Source organism: Purpureocillium takamizusanense, chromosome 5, assembly GCF_022605165.1.
Source record: "Purpureocillium takamizusanense chromosome 5, complete sequence".
Lineage (NCBI taxonomy): Eukaryota > Fungi > Ascomycota > Sordariomycetes > Hypocreales > Ophiocordycipitaceae > Purpureocillium > Purpureocillium takamizusanense.
In genome coordinates, this window is record NC_063072.1 from 1,921,394 (window position 1) to 1,943,992 (window position 22,599).

Below are 22,599 nucleotides of genomic sequence, written 5' to 3' on the forward strand. Positions count from 1 at the left end.
CTGGCTGGCTGGATGGAGCCCCAACGGCGACCCACTTTTGTTCACGTGACGGCGTGGACGCGCGACGGTGCCAGCCACGAGTCGGCTCCAGGTTACCCTGTAGCAGGGGAGTTTTTGTGCATGATATCGCCTCGCTTCAACGACGTCCACTGCTTCCTGAAAACAATGCAGTCATCTCCTGGACAGTTTTTTTTAAGGATCTTATCTGCTGAGACATGATACCTTCCATTGGTGATTTGGGCTGGGGAACCGACAGTTGTTTGTCCAGCCCACTCTCTCAACTATGAACTGTAAGAGGCCCGGCGAGTCCCCTGGCTAGTGAAGGAAGCCTGTCGCGTGTCAAGAAGGTAACTAGACGTCAATCATTACCATAGGCAGAGATGCATTCGCGAAAAGCTGGTCACTTGCAGATTCTATCAAGTAAGCCCCAAAACTACTATTCAATCACGCTTCGACATGCAGAGTTCTTGCGAGACCGCTACCGCATCCTCTCCAAGTGTACACTTTCTGCGTTGCCGCCGACGCCCATGAGCATCGGCGAGCCCTCGGCCTCGCCACTCAGGTTGTTTTGTCTCTCCACGTCCTCGAGCTTGGGCGGCGCGGGGGGCTTCTTCATGAGGACGACGCCGATGGCGCTCCCCAGGATCAAGGCGCAGCCGAGGAAGCTCATGACGCCCATGCGGTGGCCAAACACCCAGCGGTCAAAGGCCACGGCGAAGAGCATGTGCGTGTAGACCATGGCGTTGGCCCGGTTGGACTTGTCGGCGGCCAGCCCCGCCGTGAGGAGGTACTGCATCACGAAGCCCAGGGCGCCCAGCATCAGCAGCAGGAACCACTGCTTGAGCGAGGTGGGCGTGATCCAGCGCAGCGCCGGCTGGCCGATGTCGAGCTGCGGCGCGGCGCACAGCGTCACGACGCAGATGACGGTGCTCGTCATGGCGAAGAAGTTGACCGAGATGAGCGGGTGCGCCCGCTTGCCGATGGAGCGCAGCGTCGTGAAGGCCCCGGCCGCGCCCAGAACGCCTAGAAGTGCCACGCCGACGGCCACGAGCCGCTCCTGCGCCGTCGTCTGGTGGTCCGCCCCCGGCAGCCCTTTCTCGGGCGGCTCCGTCGTCGTCATCGTCGTCGTCGAGTGATCGTCGCCGCCCGTCGAGGCCGTGGCGTCGGAGAAGAGGGCCGTGGGCTGCGCTATCAAGACGACGCCGAGGAGCGCCACAACGGTCGCCAGCTGCTCGAATCGCGTAAAGGGCTCGCGCAGCAGGAACCAGCAGACGAAGCCAGCGACGCCGGGCGCCAGAAAGGTTATGACGGTGGCGTCGGCCAGCGGGAGGTACATCATGGAGTACCACATGCCGAAGATGCCAAAGAAGCCCACGACGCCCCTGGCGACGAGCAGCCACCTGATTTCCGGCTTGCCGATGGGGAAGTCGGGAACTCTCATCCACCACATGTAGGCCAGGCAGCACACGGCCGTCAGGCTCTGCCGGAGGAGGAGCAGCTGGACGGGGTGCATGCCCTCGCCCTCGAGCTCGAGCAGGCGGGCGCTCAAGTTCATGGAGGCACCGAACAGCTGGGACAGCGCCACGAGGATGGCAGGCTTGTTGCGGTCCCAGAAGCGACCCCATGGTGATGTCTTGTAGGGCTGCAGGACTTGCCCGTGGGCCGGGCTGTACAAGCCGTGTGGTGCCGGGGAGAGTCTGCCGCTGGGTGCCGGACTCAGGGACAAGTGACGAAAGTGCTCTCCGGCGGTCGGGTGCAAGGCCTTGTTGTCTCGGCCACGACGCGTGTCCGGGGAAGGGTCACGATGATGAGACAGAAATTGCTGCTGCTGCTGCTGCTGTTGTCGTTCCATGTCTCTTGCGTCATCGTTGTCGTCGCCGTCGCCGTCGTCGCCGGGCCGGGAAGGTTCGTGTAACCGAGCCGGCCGGATCTCCGTACCGGAGAGCGGCCGACCGCCGTTGGGCTCAGGTTGCATGGTTGGGGTCCAGAATCAACAAAGGGCAGTGAGATATTACTACGCCGACGATTGATGGACTCTGAGCAAAAGCAAAGCACAACGAGAAGAGACAAGACTGCGCCATTAAAGGCCAAGGCAGTGAACAGAGCAGGCGTGGTTTCGCCTTCACGGCCGTGCACCGAGGTTGGACGACGACAAGTGGCTCTCTCTTGTCTCTCACTCTCTAGGTCTGGAGATGATGATGCGGAGGGGAGTAGGTAAGTCAAGGCGCAAGCGTGGACCCTGCCACACCGCCCCAAGTTTCTTGACAGGCTAGAGGAACAAACAGAACCGACATGCGCCCGCCCGGGCCCCCCGTTGCTTGACTAATGACGAACAGCCTAATATAGGAAGTGATGCCCGCCCGCCAACCTCTTTGGATATCTTGCGGGCCGTAGAGCAGAAGAGCAGGGGGGAAGATGGGGGAGGGGCGGCAGGCGGGAATGGTGATGGACCAGCAGCAAGCATCCCTTGTGGCCGGAGCCAGTCGGGAAGGGTGGCGAGTGGAAGACATGAATCCATTTTGCACTTTGCGCGCGTGCGCGATGAGTGAGGATGAGGAGCAGCAAATCAGGGGGCAGTTGGATCGAAAGAGGAGCGGGCGGGGCACAAATTCCACGCCGACTTCCTTCTGTTTGGCGCGCCCTCCGGTGAGGGGGGGACTCCGTCTCTCGCTGTTCGAAGTAAGCATTGACAGGTCGGAAGGATGGATGGATGGGGTTGGTGAGTCTTGGCCGGGGCGCAGGAAGTTAGCACAAACGTAGTCCCCCTCCCCTCGTCCCGATATCGCAACCGAGCGCGGCAGTCACAATCGGAGGAGGAGGGGGAGCGAACGGAGGCGGGGCTCTGGACTGGAGAGCGAAGCGTTGGATCCTTGTCCGATTACCGCCGCCGCGGGGGGCTGCTCCGCTCGGCCTAGCTAACCGGCCGATCTGCCCCATCACGAACCATGTCACTCACAGCGAGGCGTACCCTGTCAGTCAGCTCGTTGAAGAAATCTCGCTCCTTGTTGCAAGACCAACTCACTTTCCCCAACCACTGAGCAAAAGCGTTTCTTTGAGTACAGTACTCGTACTTGTTTCAAAGTTGGGTACTTTTAGCTAATGCATTATACTACATCTCATATCTACTTGGTATATGTCCCGTCACCGTGCTCGCCAGGCGACTAAAAATGAGAGACGAGGCACGCAAGCCGGGCACGGGGTTTTGTTTGGAAACCAACAAAACGCCTCGGGCCGCGTCTCCTCCGCCCGCCAAAAAGGTTGTTAGAAAAATGCGCACGGCCTCGACGTCTCACCTGCCCGCCCGCCGAGAGGGAGAGGGAGAGGGAGAGGGACGGAGAGGTCGTCACGGACGAGGCCACACCCACACACACGCACGGTGTTGAAGGTTTCATGTCGTTTCCCCCGGTACTGGCCGCGTATACGTACTTCGTATACTGTACAACCGTGTGGCTTTTATTGGTAGTATGCCACACCGTGCCGTGTCTGCTCGGCCGAGCCAAGCGAGCTGCGTGCTTACGTACTGAGCCACGCATATCGTCGTAGACGCAACTTCCAAAAAGATTCTCTTGCAGAGACCAAGTCTGTATACCGAAACGCCGCGCTACCTGTCCATGGAGCCCGCAGGCCGCCCTAAGGCCTGGATGAATGCCGGCCCCAATGAATGCCCAAATTAAACGAAACCCGCCCGACGAGTGACGGACACAGCCCACGAATCTCCAGCAGAACGCTGCCGCAGCAGACGGCGCACTCTCTCAACTCATCTCTTCTTCCCCAGAGCATCGGCCTCGGCCTCGGCATCATCGTCCGCCTCGCCCAGCTCCTCCTCCTCCACCCGCGCAGCCCCCGGCCCCGGCTTCCCGCCCGCTCCCCCCGCTGCCGCGCCCGCCGTCTTGTCGCCGCCATCCTCCTTCTCGCGCCTCTTCTCCTCCTCGGCCGCGTCCTTCATGATGTCGTCGTCGTTATCGCGCAGAATTTCGCGCGCCTTCTTGATCTCGCGCTGCTTCTCAAACACCTCCTGCACCTTGCCCAGGAACGCCGGGTTCTTGCGGAACGCAAACTCAAAGTCCTCGTACTTGATCTTCTGCCGCCCCGAGTAGTGCGCCGCCCGCGTCGCCTCGAACGCAATCGACTGCATGAAGTCGGTCAGGATCTCGTCCAGCACCCGCACCGTCTCCGGGAGCGGGTTCTTGACGTCGCCGTGCGCGTATAAGAGCTGCGCCACTGCGTTGTGTATCGGGCTTTCGTTAGCCTAGAGTGAATTTTTTTGTCTTTCAAAAAAAAAAACAGGAGGACAGGACAGAGCAGAACGGGACAGCCCGAAGCGGGTAGGTAGGTAGGTAAAAGGGTCGGAGGGAGAGGCGTACGCTCAATGTGCGAAAAGTTCATCTTGCCGACATTTTTGCCGGCTCGCGCACGAGGTTCCATGGTGACGAGCTGATGGGCTCTGGCGACGAGCGCCAGGGACAAATTTGTGTGATGAACGGTGCTGGCCGAGCCTTGTTGCGAGTCGCGACGGCGCGTCTCGGGGTCTAGTCGTCGTCGTCGTCGTTACTGAGCAGCCTTGAGCCGTGTGCAAGCCCCAGTGCCCGAAGCAGATGATTAGGCAAGGTCCAGCCTCGCAAAAGCGCAAAATGATGCAAAGTGCCAACTGCCCGTCGTCAATTTGATGAGGGATCAAATCAAGCGTCGGCGATGATGCTGCCCCACGAGGAAGCGCCTCGAGAAAGCGGCCCCCCTTCCAGGCGGATTCTCGTCGGCAAATCCTCGCTTCCCCACAGGTAGGTAGGCTGTACGTACCTTTACTACCAGCTAAGCTCCTGGCGCCAGCGACATCACAAGGAGGCTGAGAGGCCAGCATTCATCACCTCCAACCACCACATGTCGCGAACCGCATCTCGCTTCCCCCGCAAGCTTCACTCCCGCCCTGACAATCCCACACTACTGTGCTCTCTCAGCAGGCTTTCACAATGGTACAGTCGAACCCAGTATACTCCCCCGCTCGAGAGCGTCGCCCAGCTAACTCGACCTGTGCGCCTCTTCCCCGCCTCCTCCAAGACCGCCCTCTTCAACTTCCAGTCCTTGCTCCAAGTCATCCTCCTCCTGATATGCACGAGCACATACGTGCATCACTTTGCCCCGGGCATCATGGACCGAAACAAGAACGGGTAAAGAACAGCCCTCGCCCTCCTCCATCCCCGGCGTGTACGCTCTCTCTATCGTCACGCCGCTCCGAGGTGCAGTGTACCCCTTTGACCGGGACTCCCTAGCTGACTGGTGGCGCCGCGCCCGCGCGTGCCGAAAACCCAGGGTTATGGGCATCTTCTGGAAATGCGCCAGGATAGGCGAACGGCTGAGCCCGTATATCAGCATCTGCTGCGTCCTCATGGCGGTACGCGCGACACCCCCCTTTCTTCAATGATATATGCTAGATCTATCTCCCTCCTCTATCTTGCGGAAGAGTGGGAGCGCGCGCGCCCAAAAGAGAGGTAGAGATGGAGAGACCGCGACTGACGCACGATTACAGGTCTCCCTGTTAATCTAGACGCACACGTAGTCGCACACGCACACGACGATCGAAACGACTTTCGAAGGAACGCATGCTGAAGCCACGAGCTTGGAGTTTTGAAGCGTTGGTGGAAAATTGTGGTGCACGGAAAGTACACCCGATGCCCTGGGGGCTTTGTTTGCGCAAATGGCCCGCCGGGCGACCAACCCCTGATGCTCTACGGCTCGAGAGACATGCCGCCCAATATCTGCCCCCCGCCCCACCATCTTGGGCAACAGGAGCCGCGGTAGGGCGATACTTACTTAGGCGCCGCAGCGGCAGAAGGGCGGCGCAAGGTTCACTATCAAGTTGAGCACAAGGGACCGAGAGCTGCTGCCAGGAATACTCTGCCTGACTCCCTGGCGAGATGTATGAGAACGCTCGTCTACAGGGCGGCGCGTCCCCGCCTGCCACGGCGAGCAAGGGGGCAATTCAAGTTAGGGCGTCAATACACTCATAATCTGTTCATATGCTTTGGCCGGCGGGGGGCGATGCCATACATGGACTTATGCGAGCATCAGACGGGCAGCAAAGGTATCAGGATACCCTATATAAAACGATGAACGCCATCCCACAGGGGCAGCTCGGTGCTTTGCTCAGATCTGTGCTCGGGCGCCAGACTGTGTCGTCTGCAGCTGCTCTCCCTGTCTCTTTCTCTGTCTTTTTGTGGATATGATGCAAACGCAAACATGGGCGGCCGCGTCATGCCACCATCTGCCCACGCATGCATCGCCTCGGGGAGTTGTGGCGATCGCCGACGGGGGCGCCAGCAACTCAAATATATGCGTACGTCCGGCAACCGCCATGACCTCGATGACGTCGAGAAGCCACTCGCTCGGCAGCGCAGCCTCGATGGCCATCCCGCGTCATATCCACAATGTTGCGCCTCGTTTGCGATTTTGACTCTCACAAAGAATGTGGGATCCTCGAAGCTTCATAAAAAAGCCATTCGTCGGTTTGCCCGAAACCGGAAAGCGGGCACATCACCCACGAGGGTTTCCCTCCAAAAGGCTGTCCCGTCTCCATCGAGACTCGGGTTCTATCTAAACTCGGATTAAGAGGTACAAGGCCGTCCCGGAATGGCAAAGGGGCCAGGCAGGCTGTGCGTTCTGGGAAAGAAGGATGTAGAATGAAACCTGCATCTTGGCCTCAAAAAGGGCCACCCAAAACCCAAAACCGCAAATCAACTCACCCGCTTCCCATCATCAGGCTGTAACATGCCGCATGTGACAGTCGCAGCCCAGAAAGACAGAGCGTCGGCAAACTACTTGAGCGACGGGAATCCAATTTGTTAGGGGTGTGCGGCACAAGTACCGGTACATTTGGCGTGCCATCGGCGAGCGCATCAGCCAGATCCCCGGAATGGGCAGCCATATCTGTCAAGCTTGGCCGATGATGGAGCGCCGGGCACCCATTTTTTTTCCGGCTGGGCCCAAAAAAAAAGGGAAGAAAAAAAAACCCCCAACCTGCCAGTAGCAAGCTCAGTAGGGGCAGTAGGGGGTCCGGCACACTCTGGCTTCCAGAACAACCACCGAAGAGGGTTGCAGCGGCGACCGTGCTCGGCTTGGTGTCGTGGAGGCAGCGGCGGAGCCCTACGGCCCAGCGACCACAAGTCGAAACGAGACGGTGACAATGGGGCGGGGTCTGGCTGGGAAATCGCCTGCCGGTGCTGCACTGTGACTACTCGTAACGCTGTCAGAGTGTCAGCCATACTAGGGTTGTGCGCCTTTGGGGTGGTGGTGGTAATACGTAGTGGCCACGACGAGAGCCGCGATGGAACGCATCTCGCGCAGCGCCCAATGCAGTGCGACGATGTCAGGCCCGTCGCAAGGCCGCCCGCCCGCGTCGTCGTCGTCTCTTGTCCGCTCCCCTCATTGACGTCAAACCCCCCCGCGCCGGGCCAAGAGCAGCAGGACGAGGAGGCGCGACGGGACCACCGGGCGGTGTGCGCTGAATGCAACTGCTGCGCCCGTGGACTCCCCCCATCTCTATATGCACCTGTGACATGCTCTGGGCACGCCGTCTGGTGCGGCTCGCCCTGCCCTGCCCGGCGGTTTCGCCGCTGACGCAGCGCATGGCCCTTTTTGACGCAAGGACTCGGATCTCTGCTTACCTCGGGGCTGCAACAACAACGGGGGGAGGCCGGATGCAGCGGCGGCGTTTCGCCTTTACATCCGACGTGCTCGGTTCTTCGTTTCTTCAGTGCAACTCTACTTTCAGCTCACTCACGCGGCCGTGTGGTCCGCACCCCGGCCTTGTCTCCTGGCGACCAGGCTTGCCGACTTTATTATTGCAGGCTGAGCTTGGATCATGCATCGAACCCAAGCATGGACGAGGTACTCACACTTGTCCGGTAACGGGCTGGCACCGGACCGCCAGCAGAGATCTCGGGGGGGCCACGTGAGGGTCCGGGCCGGACCCAGAAGGGAGGGATCCAACGACAGTGGGACGACAACGTGGCTTGCCACCCCTTCCAGGCATCGGCTCTGGGAAAGAACATGTTGATGTGCTGTGGATGGGGGCGGAGCCCTCCATCCATCGTTCGTTCGGTTCCCAAGTGTCTGGGCCAGGCCACGAGACGAGCAGCCAGCTCTGGCTCACCCATTCCATTCCCCGGTCGGTCTCGCCCCAACATTGACCATGTACTAAGTTAGTGATAATTTACTTGCCACGGAGTAACCGCATGAGTGCGATGCTGGCAGGTGGCAACTTGGCAACTAACTAACTTATTACTTGGTAGGTGAGGCGTGCTATGGACAGGCATATCTGGCGGGCTGACATGAGGCCGGGCTCGCGAGTACTGCAAGGTACCTTCGCAAAGCCCTGCATACAAGGTAAGCGTCTTCGTCATCCGACACTTGCATGCATGACAGTGCCCTGCGCCTGCCTGCTACGTAGTTAGTAGATGCGAAATGGCTGCACGAAGCAAGGTGTGCGGTGTGGACGTTCGCATGGATGTGCAGAACGGGCTCGGAATCGGTACCGCATCGTGAAGAAAGCAGCCCGGCCGGCCCTTGCCCTTGTGGGCGGCCGCAACCGTCAGCACTGCCGGCGAGCCTCCTCCCCGGCAGCCTGCCTGTGATTCCAAGCTTTTTTGCCTCCTTCGCAGGGCACCGCATGCCGTGTAAGATTCATGACGCTGCAGCGAACCGTGCTGCGCAAAGCGCACATGAGACGTGTGTCACTCTGATGACGAGGCGTTCCTCTCCGACATGCGCGCGACAGCGCGGCGGCGTGAAATGGTCCGACTTGATATGCAGCTGTCGCAAAAGCTCCCTGATCCGTGTAATGATGATCGCTGCGCCTGCGCGCCGCCGTGGCGTCAATCTTCCGCGCAAGGGCGACAAGTCCTAACCGTCCCGGCTCTGCGCGCCCGGCTGTAGGGCCAAAGGCGGTGATGATCCCTTCACGATCCGTTGAACTGTTGCGCGTGCGTGAGGGCCGTCCATAAGAAGAGGCCTGGTGAGTGCTCGTAATCGTTTCACCCCGTTCAACGGCATCGCCGCCTTCTCACAGACCAGCATACGCAACCGTAGAACACACACCGTTGCCACCAAACAGAGACAGAAGAGGTGGTGCGCCCGCCATGTTAATTTCGTGTTGCAAAGTCATCTGCAAAGTACCGTCCACTGCACCCCGTGGTAACTCGTATCTGGCGTGCAGGTTGGGAGCTCTGGCCCGCCCCTACTTGGGGCGTTGGCGTTGGTCTTCAACCCTCTGTCGAGAATGAGGCCGTCAAACTATTGGCGGTTACGCAATTGGCCTGGGGGTCTTCCCAACTTCCGCTTCGGACACTGGCGGCGCGCATCGCCGCCGCTGTCCGGGACTCGTCACTTGCATCCGCGCTTGAACTGGGAGGCGCATGGACCATCGTCTGCCTTTCTCCTGGCGAGGAACCAGGCGCTGAGGCATAAACGCCGTCAAGGTGAGAAGCCCCCGACGGCTCCGGATGTTATGCGCCTCTTGGTCATACATACTTCGTAGTTAGAATGTACTCTGGCGCAAAGACCGTGGCGATCCTAACACAACCTTCACCAGGCGATACGATCCTGCACCAGAAAAAACCACTCACTACTATATCGGGGCACTTCATGTGACTCGCCGACGAAAGGGGCGCCTGCACGTAATAACCCGCTGGGCGATTCGTGGCTGGCCGTGCGTTTCGGGGCTTGGCGGGTGCCGCACTCTCGCCGCATAACTTTGACGCCTCGCCATATCTGTTTCTGCCCTCCTTCGTTTGCCAGCCCCGCGCGAGGTCGTGCACGGCCATGGCGCACCAGGGCGCCCGGCGTTGGTCACGCTAATAATATTGCGATCCCGTACCTCGAATCGACTAATCGACTCCCTGTGCCATCTTCGATATTAGATCTGATGGGCGGTCCGTCCAACACGGAGGGTAGGTCAAGTGCTTCGCAGGGACACTGCTGGTGTAGCAGTCACCATACCTGACAGTAAAGATATCCGAGTACGAGGAAGCTTGTGAGTTCCCCTGATAAACGCGTGCTTCGTAGGCCCAGCCCCGGCTCACTACAGCCTCTGCCCCACTTCAGGGGCTTTTGAAGGCGAGGGAGCACGGGGCGCTGGAAGCCGTCCGAGAGCAGTGAGTGGCACTTGAATTGTGATCCAGTGAAGAGGCGGCAACGTAGAGGCGGATGCGTTAGCTGCGGATGGGTATACTCCGCAGCAGCTATTGTGTCCTGAGAGCTGAGTTGAGGCTGCTGCTTTCAGGCGTTTGGCGGTGACCATGGGTGCATTGTCATTCCTGGCCTTGGACCCCCGGCCCTGGAATTGCAGATTGGAAGTTTCACGCCGCACTTGTCGGCGTGCGGGCTCCGCCCAACGGACTGTCCCCAGTCAGTGACCTGCCCGGTCAGCCCTTGCTCGTAGTCGCCAAAGCCAAAAAGCGTCAGGGAAGAGAAATGTTGCCGTCTGTCTGAGTCCGAGTCCCTGCCCCTTACCTAGTAGTTCATCTTTATCGGAAGGAGCAAAAGTCGTTTGCACATGTTCGTTGCTGCGACCGGGAGCCGAACGACGGCAGGCTGGAGATGAGAGCCCCTGCTGGGGCCGTTTGTTACGGATCTCTCTGACACCCAGCGTGGTGTCGGCCTCCTGGTGGCGGTTGAAGACAGCCGCATCTCATTACTCGTGACACCTCCACCAAAGTCGGCATCGCTCTGACTAGGTCTCGGCAATAAGGTCAAGGATAAATAAAGAAGAAAAACCGAGCCCCGCCCGCAGGGATGCTTGCGCATGACGAGTCGGCTGTCCAGCCTGCCTTTCGCACTGTATCAGTAACTGACAATATGCGGTTGGCCAGTTTGCTTGTGTTGTGTCGCCTTGTGACCAATTTCGTCATAGGAGGGATGTCAGCGAAGCAAGCATCACCTTGTCATTGGAGCAAACGACCTGTAAGTTGGACGCCGATCAGCTGGACCGTCAGGGCTTGTTAGACGATTTTTCGAGTTTGCCGTATCGGGAAATCAGAGAAGTCTGTTTTGTTTTGTTGCCGTACCACGGGTGAACAAGGCCGTATCGCCAGTATTGAGGTGAAAGACACCGCTTGATTCATACCTACACAGTACCTTCACTCGATGGACTTCAATGTGCAAGCGACCTCCCAACGGCCATCATCTCTTGGGCCTGGACAGGGTCGATGGCCTGCCCTCATTTAATCACTCGGGCGCACCTGCCAACCTGACGACACAGCAGGTCGGTCGGTAAGGTAGGCACGATGGAGGAGTGCGTGCAGCAGGTGTGTGTCGGCAGTCGGTAGTAAAGGTTGTGCGAAGTATTTCGTACCTAACCACTTCGTGCTGGACAAGAGTACGTAGGTACGTACTTTGCTCGGTAAAGGCATGGCCCCTCGGCCAGGCAGCCAGTCCCGGCGAGTCGGAACGCCCAGGAGGGCAGGAGGCGCCCACGGAGCTCCCGTTATTTTAGCTCACCGACGGTGCCCACTGGGCACGGCCCAATCCAGTAAGCAGCGCTTGAAAGGCTGTTTTCAATCGCATGGCAGGCCGCGATGTATCCGGCCCGGCGGCCGGTGCATTTTGGTGGTGGTGGCAACCGATGGCAGGCATCATCATTAGCCACCGTCTCTGGACAGGCAGCTGTGCCAAGTCAAGATGCATGCTCACATTGCTCAGCGCCGCACGCAGACGACCGCTGCACTGGCTATGCAGCCACTAGGATGCATGCCGCGGCAGCTGCGGGCAGCAGCCAAGTGTGTGAGCACCAGACAGTTGGTGGCGATGCATGCACTGCGTGCTGCGTAGTAATCCGTATCGTACCGCAGCCTACAGTACTGTACTGTACCAAGTACTTACACGATACGGTAATATGGACGGACGGCCCTGTCCTCCGCGGGGACTTGAAGCACGTCCAGTTCGCGCGCGACCGTGACAACCTGCGCCCATCCGGTTCAGCCTCGACCTGGCTCTCCTGTCGAGACGTTGCTCAACATGATTCTGATACAGCCGCCGCCGCCTGCCTCTACCTCGCCTCCCTGCATGCGGCCGGATTGGACGAACCTAGGAGGTCGCCAGCGAACTCACTAATTCACCCCGTAGGGCACCTAGGAAGGTGCGGACTACCCATGACACGCGCCAGTCATGTGTCAAAAGCACGCTGACACCCGAAGCACGAACGAAACTCGTGCCCACCCGAGGCGCATCGTGCGGACGTGCGAGTCAGGCTGTGACAGAACCACGAGGTGCTGAAGGTACAGCGCAGTACAGCGCCAGGCGGGAACGTGTATCAACGTTACTGCCTTACGTAGCAACGCGCCCGTCGGAGGCTCGGCTCCGCGGGTGAAAACACCGACCGAGACGAGCGATGGCAACATGCTGGCTCGATCATCAGGCAACCGGATGCGATAGGCATGGACAAGAGCGAGCAACAAAAGGGCCTGTCTGTCGGCTGGCTCGAGGCTGGGGCGCACCCAACAACTCACCAGAACGTGTGATGATCGTTCCTTGAGCTATTAGAACCTCGTCAAAGACTGGACGCCATCACAGCGGGGCCTCAACTTCCACCACCGGCGCGGCTGCTCAATCAATGGCAGCGTGAGGTGTCGCTGGGTGCCGCTGGATGGTCACTGCAGGGACGGTGATGGCGCTGCACGGACGGAGGCGGGGGGGGGAAGAAGGGGGAAAAAAGAAGAAGAGGTCAGCTGGTGCCTCGCTCGGCGGGACCATGGGACATGCATGGGACAATGACAATGGGCGAGCGCTCTCTCGGGATCTCGAATTATTTTTCCCCTTGCTTTTTTGCTTCGTGGTCTGTGGCATGACAGCAAATAAACACTTGATTGCATATGCACGTCACCCGGCCGAGTATGCACTCCTTACAGAAGGTGTAGTACCTGGTGCCCCAGGGCGGTCTTACTTGCGACCGACACTAGGAACCCTCAGTCATGCCATTGCATCGGGCCGTGTCTCTTGCTTCCATGATCGACCATACCTCACCTTGTTGCATATGGTGCCTTGCCTCACCTCATTAGCCACAGCACTCACTTTGGGGCCGTGGGGGAGGAGGGACGGGGGAGCTGCGCACTCATCAGTTGACCTGGACACGGCCAAAGCCACTCTCACCTTAGTACACCTTCCTCGTACCGACCGACCTTACCTTAGACACCCATCCATTTGCTGCCCCTGGCGCGCAGACGAGACATGCAAGGGTCGGCCAGGCACTCAAACAGCCTTGGAGGGCCGCAGATGCCACCGTGTCCGGCCACCATGCCAGCCAGGCGCGCGCGCCTTCGTGCCAGGTCGCCGCCATGCTCATGGGCCAATGCCATTTTATGCTAGGAGTAGTAACTTAGTATATGCGATGCCATGCGCATGCCTCCCCCCACGGCTCCTGTTGCGATGCTGAGGCTCTGGATGGAGCTGGCTGCTGTCCATCAATGGCGCCGCCGGATTCGCGTGCTTCTTCGTACTTCGTATGTACCGACCGCCGCAAGAGGATGATCATGGATGGGCATAGCATCCATGCCATGGGCCCCGCAGGTCCCTGAAAACAGCCCACCCTGGCCTGGCCTGGCCTGGCTGGGCCGTGGTTGGTGGATACTGGGAGAAGGGGTGTGTTCCGTGTGGTTGCCACCACATCCCGCGCATCGCGCATGCCATCCTTTCTCTGTCTGCCTCCCTTTGGCTCCCTGGCCGGCTGGCGCTGGGCCCGCGCTGCAATTTGTGCTCCTCGGTGGTGGATGGATGGATGGATGGATGGATGGATGGGGCGGGCCATTGCCGGTATGACATCCCTGTGTGTGCTGCGCTGCGCTGCAGAGACACACGACGGCGCGCCGGCCTTTCACAGGCCAGAGACGCCGTGCCTGCTGGGCGTCCAGGGCTCGGCCGCGTCTGCGTGTTGCGTATGTATTGACAAAGCGTCTGCGTCTCTGACATGCAATGCAGTCTGCAGTCTACTGCTACAATCTGCCTCCTCCTCTGCGGCAAGAGACGACAGACGCGCACGCGTACAACAGGCCGTGCGCCCGTGTCAGAGGGCGTCTGGCCGCGTCGCATCACATCGCATCGCATCGCATCCATCTCGGCACGGTTGACAGGCGGCAGACGTGATGGGAGTTGCAGTCGCTGCGGCTGGTCTGACGCCTTTCCTGGGCCTGGGCCTGGGATTTTGCTGGTTCGTGCCGCCGAGCCCGGCCCAGCCCGGCCCAGCCCAGCAAGTCCGTCTCTTGCTTCTTGCTCGCCATGTCTTGCAGTGAGTACCCAAGGCCAACGTTAGTTCGTCATACTGCAGCAATAATACGCCCAAGCAATATAACCAAGGCAGTAGGGGCATCCCCATGCGTTAGGCAAGTCCCTTGAACTTCAAGTTGGCATCAGAGTCGTCGCAAGGTCGGTCAGTCTGGACGGCATGTTAGTACTTGCTAGACAACGCCCGTCCCAGCAATCCGGCCCAGGTGCTGCTGGAATCTCCCATCACGAACGCAAGCTTCAGCACTTGGCGGTGCCGGCTGTCCAGGACTTTGGCACCTGCAGAGCACGGCGTCCGGCCTGCATGCTCAGCTGCTGCTGCTGACCCGTGCCTTCCGCCTGCGGCCGTGATGGCGCGAAGTGTCACCGCCAGACGACCGTGGCGGCGCACCTTGTGATGACCACATTTGCTCCAAGTGGCGGAAGGTAATCAAGAACTCGCTGGACCCAACAGCCACGATGCACGCTTGGTTCCAGGACCGCACTGAGTCGGACTGGGCGACGGCGTGCCAATATTACAGAGCTACTGTACTCGCCAAAGGCTAAGACGGAGGCGGGCAGGTACCGCTTCACGCCTCGCGGCCTGCTGACCTCCATCCGTGCCCTTCTGGCGCGGCGCAAAGCGTGAACCCGGCCGCCCTTGACTTGCTTGCCTGCCTGCCTGACTGACGGATTCATGAGGTTTGATGGTGGTCTGCTCTGGCAGCAAGGGCAGTGGTAGAGGTACGAAGTAGGTAGGGGGCGGGGGCTTTCGGGGAAGGGGGGAGGAGGCACCGCGCTCGCTGTACCTTGTTCCTACGCTGCCGCGGCGCGCAAGGCAGGTAGCGCAGGGGCAGACAGACGTGCACCGCCTGGATGGGTCTCAATGGACGGCTGCACCTCAAGTTCAGCAGTCCGTGTCCGCCGAGCTGGAAGTACCAGGCCGCAGGCGGTGGGTGCCCGAGGTACCTCGACCCGCTGGCGTCCCCCCCGATGGATCTCACTTCAATCGCTCCGTACCCGCCTGCTGGGTCGCTGGGTCGCTTGGTCCCCCCCTCCCCACTGTGCTGCTACCGTACCCACCGCGCACTGGCAGGCCTCCCTCACTAAGGTGTCGCGCGCCCGTGGCTGCACGCTGCCTGGGAATGGTACCTTGGCTCCCTGATGAAGTAGCCCTGGGGGGGTTGCTCGGGGTCGGCAGCGCCTCCCACCACCACCTCGGCCAGCGCACGCCCCCCAGAAGGTACCGATACCAAAGCGAATGCCTACCAACCAGACACCCACCACATCAACACCAACGCTGGGACCTGAGGCGTCTGGCGCTCCCTTCCCCAAAAGCCCAAGCCCCCCTACCGCGGACGCAGCGCCATGGCTCAGCGGACTTGACTCTGGCGGGCGAGCTACACCCACTCTCGCGCATGTCCCAACTCCTCCGTCCACCGACACGGTGGCGGCTGCCACCACGCTAGCACTGCTCATTGCTCGTCGTGCCCATGCCAATGGAACGCCCCATGTCACTCTACCCAAGTACTCGGAGGTCTCGCAAGTCATGCACATCGTCCCTGGCGGCAAGTCCCAGGCCGGGCCCTCCCCCCCCCCCTTCCTTCCTTCCCCGGGTGGTGGTCAAAGACTTGTCTTTGGGTCCCCTTTTTCTCTCGCCTCCCTCCACGGGCAGTTTTATTAAGCCATGCCATGGCCTCCGGGAACCTCCTGCCTTCTTTTACTCCTTCCCTCCCCCTTCCGTTTCGAGAACTTGCCTCTTTCTCTTTCTCTCGTGATCGATTCCTCTTTCTCTCTCCCTCTCCCTATCTTCTCTTGCTGTCTTTCCTTGTTCATTTGCCTTGTCTATTCCCCCCCTCCTTCGTGACACACTCATTGCTTGCAACCTCGGCTCGACACTCGCCCCGTCCGGCCCGACGACGCTGCAAAACCACACTCATTCAACACGTTTCCGCCTCACGACTGCGTCACGCCATTGGCACCGGATAGATTCACTCAGCGAGCGTCTGCGACTTTCGTCCAACTATAGAATACATCGACCACACCGCACATCCGCCTGCTGGTCGATTTCTTCCCCGTTTGCGGCGAATTCTTTCACCAACTGGGCGTGACCGTACAGTGCAAGGAGGGCCACTTACAGCAAACGTCACCCGAAACCCTAATCGTTTGTCGTTTGACGCCGCACTCTCACACCGGGAATTGTATGTAAGAACGGCAAACCGCATTCCTGTCCCCTTTTATTACGTCGGTGCCCAATTGCCAGTGGCTTCATGCTCGCTTGGCCAATTGTGTCGAGGACTCGTACTCGGGCAGCCACACGTAAGCCGCAGGGCCTGCCCGAATGAGCGACTGGCGGCGCATCTCCCTTTGTTTTCAGGCTTCTCGGTGGACTTGGATCTTCGTTGATGGCCTCACTAACACCATTTTTTAGACCGCAAACTCACACACGCTGGTATCTACTCCCGTCACGGTTCCCCAGCCGCTGGGAGACCATTTGTGTTCTCGCCTCGACAGGCGATAGCCCCTGCACACCATCCGTCAGATCCGCTCGAACGACTTCTGCCTTTGGAAACATGGAGCAAGGCTACGGAGGACCGGTGGAGAGGTCTCGGACCCTGTCGACATCTGGTCCTGTGCCTAACGGGGACGGCGAGGGCATGAAGGACACCGACGTCCAGATGCAACCTGCACCGCAAAACGAGCCCGAGGGCAGCAAAGTCGTGCAGCCGTCACAAGAATCTCCCCGGCGATGCGAAGGCGCTGTACGGACGTCGTCCCCGGCGTCCGCCGCCCGGTCTGAGTCTGGCTCGGCTAGCGCCTCCGACTCGGAGCATGCAAGGGGAGAGGCTACTTCCACTCTCACAGGCCGCAAGTCCCGCCGCCATTCGGCCCCGCAACCGTGGCCCGTGGAACCTCCGGTCACCCGCTCTACACTCAGTGAGCTGGACGTGTCCAAGATCATTCACAACCCGAAACTACGCCACGATATCAATTTTGATCCCGAACTGCATTTCCGACCGAACTTGGATGGCGAAAAGGGCCGCAAGAAGCAAGAAAGGGCGAATCAGTTCTGGAAAACGCTCAAGGAGGAACTCACCGAGTTCCTGATGGACCGGCCGTCATTTGACCGGAAACATGGTGAACGAAACGACTGGACCTTGCCCGCCCTGCTGAAGGCCGTCAAGGAGATCATCCAGACCCTGGTGCCTCAGCGCGATCGACAGTTTCTCGATGAGGGCCTGAACGTGGAGCTGCTGATGCAGCAATTCAACAAGGGCATCGCCGATTTAGAGAAGCTGGCATCGTGGCTGTCACGCGTCCTCAAGTCACACTGCGCTCCAATGCGCGATGACTGGGTCGACACCATGTATGCGCAACTAAGCAACGGGAATCGCAACGGTGATCTCGACGAACTCGTGACGGGCATGCGCAGCCTTCTGAGCGTTCTCGAGGCAATGAAGTTGGACGTTGCGAACCACCAGATCCGCTGCCTGCGACCCGTCCTCATCGAGGACACGACTCACTTTGAACAAAAATTCTTTCTGCGCAAGATCCAGTCTCGCAAGGTGGACGTTACGGGGGCCAGGCTGTGGTACTCTGACGCTGAGAGGACCTGCGACGTCCCACCGGGCACATCACAGACTTTCGGCGACATGGGCGTTTTCTTTGACGGGCTCACGCGGCTGCTGCTTCCGTCTACGCAAGAAAAGCGCGTACCGAGCACCTTCCTGTTCGACGAAGAGCGCATCATGAAGCTGAGGTCTGACGTACTGGACGCTATAAACCTTGACGTGTGCATGCGCATGTATGAGGAGCTCGAAGGTTTTGGGTCGCTCAATTACAAAATTTTTGGCGCTCGACGGGCAATGGATGAGTTCGATCGTTGCGCAACCCCCGAGAACGACTTCAACTTCAACACGCCTCCGGCAAGCTCTCGACCTTCGAGCTTGGTATTCAGCTCTGCTGGCTCGGCCTCCTCATCTCCTCGATCGTCAGTTGTCGTCCCGTCATATGTTGCTCCAGAGAATACCGAAGCCCGGACAAAGGCTCGCAATCTGTATACGACGCTTGTGGCCCTTTTGCAATCCGCGAAGCCGACGTCGCGACCACATGCTCGCTGGGAGGAAATGGCTCCTTCCATGGCTATTGAGATATTCCGTTCCACCAGTGCGCCCCATGATATTCTCCCGGCCTTTGAAGAGAAGGTTGTCAACACGATCACCACTGCCAGTTCCGATCTCTACAGAGACGTCGAGTCCAAGTTCCAGAGACGACTGATGGCAGAGCTGAGCGGCCGTGTGCGCGAGTTGAAGGCGCTTTCCGGCGTATCTCTCTTTGCTGTGGCCACGGGTGCCCGCATCCAAAACAACAGTGGCGTGTTGCAGACGAGTCGAGATACAGAGGCGCCTTCACGGGACGGTTTGGAGGAGGGCGGCGTCGAAGACATGGCGACCCGCCTCGCTCACCTCGGTATCCTGCATTGGAGGGTCTGGTCCCCACTCGTGTACGCCGGAGATCAGGACGAAATGGTTCTCGATGACACGCCAAACCAGATTTAAATGGACACCAACCAGCACCGCTTCCAGCTACATTCGCGCAGCAGAATGACGACACACACTTTTCAACCGCACACACCTCACACATACGCACACACACACACACACTTACACTCACATCCCACAAGGTTGCGCCCAGTATTATTATATCCCGCTACACACTAATCCGGCATGGGCGGCATCACCCCTCGGCTCGACCAAACCGTCGGCCATTTGCCATCTCGACCATCATTCGACTTTACACATTGGAGTTTTCGATACAGGAGTTCGAGCCATTAGACGCGGGGACAGAACAGGCGGCGGGACTAGTTTTTTATTTGCTTTTGGCGTCTGCATTATTCCCATTCGACATTTGGTTCACAGGCAGGCAGGCCGACCGAGTACTACATTGCGACATGCAGTTTCGGACAAGGCCCGGTTGATCATGGTTTTTGCGCTTTTGACAAGTCGGCGTTGAGGAGTGGGAGAAAATGACGGTTGGGTGCAAGGCACGCCGTCTGTCACCGCGTGGGCCCACGTCAGGGGCCGGCACCCGGTGAGGAGCAACTCGAGCATTTTTCTTGTAACATTTGAGGTGGTGATCAGGATTTTGATAGACTCGCGTGGCGGCTTCGGCCCCGGTCCTTAGCAGAGAGAGTAGAGAGACAACTTATACACCGATTAGGGGCATTGATGGATGCCCCCTGTCATCGTCTTCCATGTTGCCTCGACATGCTGTGATATGGCGACACAGAACAGTGAATGAAGGAAGATGCTTGAATTATACCCGACATAATGAATGATGCACTGACTGCATATCAGGTGTGGCTTGCGACAGACCGTTTTTGTCAGCTGGTTGCCCCTTTCGGCAGCAGTACCTTTGCCAAGTTTAGACGCACGTCTCGACAGTGAGTGCAGCGTGAGCCAGGTGCCCAGCAGACAACTCTGTTCTGTGCTTGGGTTTGTATGTGAACTGCAACCGTCGCTCTTGTCTCGAACATCCTTCTCATAAGAGGGTTCGGTATCCACGCTTCTGTCTTTCTGCGTGGAACCTTTAGCCTGTGTCTCTTCGTCTTCTCTTTACATACGCTATGTTCATGTACCCGGAGCGTATGCAGTCTCGTGGACGTGAAGGTGGTTCGATTTTTTTTAGAATCTATCTATTTTTTTTCTTCATACTTGACGAGTGCTGCAATTAAATACTAACTTACGATCTGCGGTGTGTGCAGCCTGAGTGGAAGTCGTGGTGAGTGACTGTGACTCCTGACTCCTTCATGGTCATGGTGTTGTCGTTGTCGTTGTCGTTGTCGTTTGTCGTTGTTGTTCCCCATTCCTAGTCCATGTCATGTTCGCTGACTAATGATTTGTGGGGTAGGTGGGGGCGCTTATTAGGTGTAAGTGAGAGTTGTCAGTGCCATTGAGCTGAGAGAGTGATAATTGAAACTGTTACAAAACTACGTCAATGTTATGTAAACTTACAATGAAGTTTGTTGTGACGGCGCCAAACAGCTTCATGGTTGGAGGGCGAGGGGAAGGGGTATGTATGTGCGTCTCATGTTCACCAATCCGCGTGTGTGTGTGTGTGTGTTTGTTTGTTTTGTCTATCTGCCAGTGTGCGAAGCCTGGCTGTCTACAGAGCCTGTCCCTCAACATTTCTTCTCCTCGTCTACCTGCACGTCTGCAAAGAAGTCTGTCTAGACGTCTTTCCTGTCTGCACGAGAGGCGGGGGGGGGGCGAATGGCAACAAAACAACCCCGCAAAAACCAAATTCAACATGCACGATGCAGAGCGCACGCGAGGCCAAATTTGTCTTCGCAGCTGCCGAACTTAAGGTGTGAAGTCGAGTGGGAGGACCCCGTTCGCACGTGGCAATCAGCGTGGCAGGAAGCAGCCTCGCGTCTGGCCCGTCATGGTGCGTATGTGTGTCATGGATCTGGAACAGTAGCGGAAGTAGTAATAGCAGCGGCGATAGTAGCAGTGGTAGTAGTAGCAGTAGTGGCAGCGGCAGTAGCAGCAGCAGCTAAAAGATCCGCGGCGGCACGACAGAGGTACCTTTTTGAGTTGCCGAGGGACTCTTTTGGGTTTTCCGCTTTATTACATGCCGTTGGTCCGATTTGGGGTCGTCATTCCCGGCCGAGCCCATCCGGGATGCACTCGTTCGTGCACGCACAGCGCGGGCATGCAAAGGCAGCCAGGCGGAGCGGAGCGGAGCGGGACGGCACGGCACGGCACTGCACGCAGGCGTGCATCATCATCATGTGCCGGGCGGTGAGGTTAAAAAGTCGCGGGTAACTAACTCTATGCCTGCAGCGAAATCCGGGGTAATAGACGCGTATGGGGGTCATCGTCTGCGAGTACGTATACTGCTTCTGTGGCGCTCGGCTGGGGTTCCCGAAGCCGACCCTTTCCCACGGCTCCCGATGCTGCCGCCCAAGTCTTGTTGTTTGACCACCGTGGGACGCATGTCATGGACACCTTTGTTTTTGTTGGTGCCGGTAACGTTGGGAGATGTATATATGTATACTATACGAATACGCCATTGCAGTAACAGATGACCGCCGCTATGCACCTTGTCTCAACCTCAACAGCTCCCCCCTGATCATCCGCAACACCGCACGTACGACTTCTTAACCGCGCTGTGAAAACGCAGCGCACTTTGACGACTCTTTCACATGCCTCCCGTGTATTGGGATTTTATACAAGGTCCTCGGTCGAGGTGGGGAAAGAAAGATCTAGAAACCTTGGCGTCTTCCGTTTCGTTCACTAATCGAGGCGTAAGTGGCATCAGCCTTGTCGTTTCTGGGTTTTGAGGCTGGTGCGTTGTGGTTGTGGAATAGGAGGAGGATATACTATAGGAACATAGGGAGGAGCCCGCGGGGGGGGAGTGAGCGGAGAGAAATCACATGAAAACGTAGAGAAATCACATGAAAACACGGAGAAACAACAGCAAGCGGCGTCTTCCGTGTATATGAGTCTCTGACTCTGAGTTACCTCTGTACTACTTACTATTTGTTTACGCCGCGGACACGATGACGGTCTCACGGTTCTTGTTGTCAGGCGCGTCAGATGCCCCAACCTACCCTCCCCGTGCACGAATGCAGGTTGCGAGCCTCCTATTCTAGCCGCAGCTGAGGCTGTCCGTGGCTGCTAATACAAACAAACCCCCCGAGGAGCCTGCCTGACTGCTACCATCAGGGCCCCGATTTGGGGTGAAACGCCGCATCGTGCCGCGACCTGCCGCCCCTCGGGAGAAGCCGCTGCAGCAGTCTGTCAGTGGGCGGCGCCTCCCACGCCCGCGTCTGCGAGATCGCGTATGCAAGATGCAATCTAACTCATGTAGGATCAAAGCATAAAAGTTACAAACAAAAACCGTTGGACGTGACTCCAAAGGCTGATATACCGCTGAGGCCAGGCTCACCCTCAAAAGTGATGACGTGCGGAGTTGGGGGTACTTGCTTGCTTCGCGCTGGGGGCTGCTGGGTATGTGCTGCTGCTGTGTATTCTGGTGTGATATATCTGGCTGATGACGGTATCCGTAAAGTATGCATTAGATGTGAAGCTTCTCCCGATGGTGAAGAGCCTGGGTCCGTCATGAAGCATATGTCCGACGTGAAGCATATGTCCGACGTGAAGCATATGTCCGTCGTGAAGCATATGTCCGTCGTGAAGCATATGTCCGTCGTGAAGTTTGTCCCGTGAAGTAGCTGTCCGTCGTGAAGCATATGTCCGTGGAAAGCCTCACCCAGCAAGTCCCTCCTTGTACCTCATCCCGTGGCTTCCTGGCTTGCTTGCTTGCTTGCTAGTGATATCGCCCTCGCTC

General features: G+C 58.5%; 4 protein-coding genes across 5 annotated transcripts; 2 read left to right on the forward strand and 2 right to left on the reverse strand.

The window, feature by feature from the left end:
• Positions 1-478: 478 nt before the first annotated feature.
• Positions 479-1,975, reverse strand: JDV02_006152 (uncharacterized protein; the record flags this gene model as incomplete). The annotated part of the gene is made up of 1 exon (XM_047987512.1): positions 479-1,975. The coding sequence occupies one exon, from the start codon at positions 1,973-1,975 to the stop codon at positions 479-481; it is 1,497 nt and encodes a 498-aa protein (XP_047843497.1).
• A 1,587-nt stretch (positions 1,976-3,562) lies between these two features.
• On the reverse strand, positions 3,563-4,684 carry JDV02_006153 (uncharacterized protein). Its single transcript, XM_047987513.1, has 2 exons — positions 4,365-4,684; positions 3,563-4,221 (listed from the first exon to the last, which is right to left on the reverse strand). The coding sequence occupies exons 1-2, from the start codon at positions 4,423-4,425 to the stop codon at positions 3,758-3,760; spliced, it is 525 nt and encodes a 174-aa protein (XP_047843498.1). The 5' UTR covers positions 4,426-4,684; the 3' UTR covers positions 3,563-3,757.
• A 283-nt stretch (positions 4,685-4,967) lies between these two features.
• JDV02_006154 (uncharacterized protein) lies at positions 4,968-5,542 on the forward strand (the record flags this gene model as incomplete). Its single annotated transcript, XM_047987514.1, has 4 exons — positions 4,968-4,970; positions 5,056-5,165; positions 5,308-5,389; positions 5,525-5,542. The coding sequence occupies 4 exons, from the start codon at positions 4,968-4,970 to the stop codon at positions 5,540-5,542; spliced, it is 213 nt and encodes a 70-aa protein (XP_047843499.1).
• Positions 5,543-15,867: 10,325 nt separating this feature from the next.
• On the forward strand, positions 15,868-19,527 carry SOK1 (Protein SOSEKI 1). 2 transcript variants are annotated; one of them, XM_047987515.1, is made up of 2 exons: positions 15,868-16,445; positions 16,676-19,527. In XM_047987515.1, exon 2 carries the CDS (start codon positions 16,818-16,820, stop codon positions 18,801-18,803), a length of 1,986 nt encoding a protein of 661 aa, XP_047843500.1. In that variant the 5' UTR covers positions 15,868-16,445; positions 16,676-16,817; the 3' UTR covers positions 18,804-19,527. The 2 variants fall into 2 exon arrangements, with proteins under 2 accessions (XP_047843500.1, XP_047843501.1); XM_047987516.1 differs by having other exon boundaries at positions 15,868-19,527.
• The last annotated feature ends 3,072 nt before the right edge of the window (positions 19,528-22,599 follow it).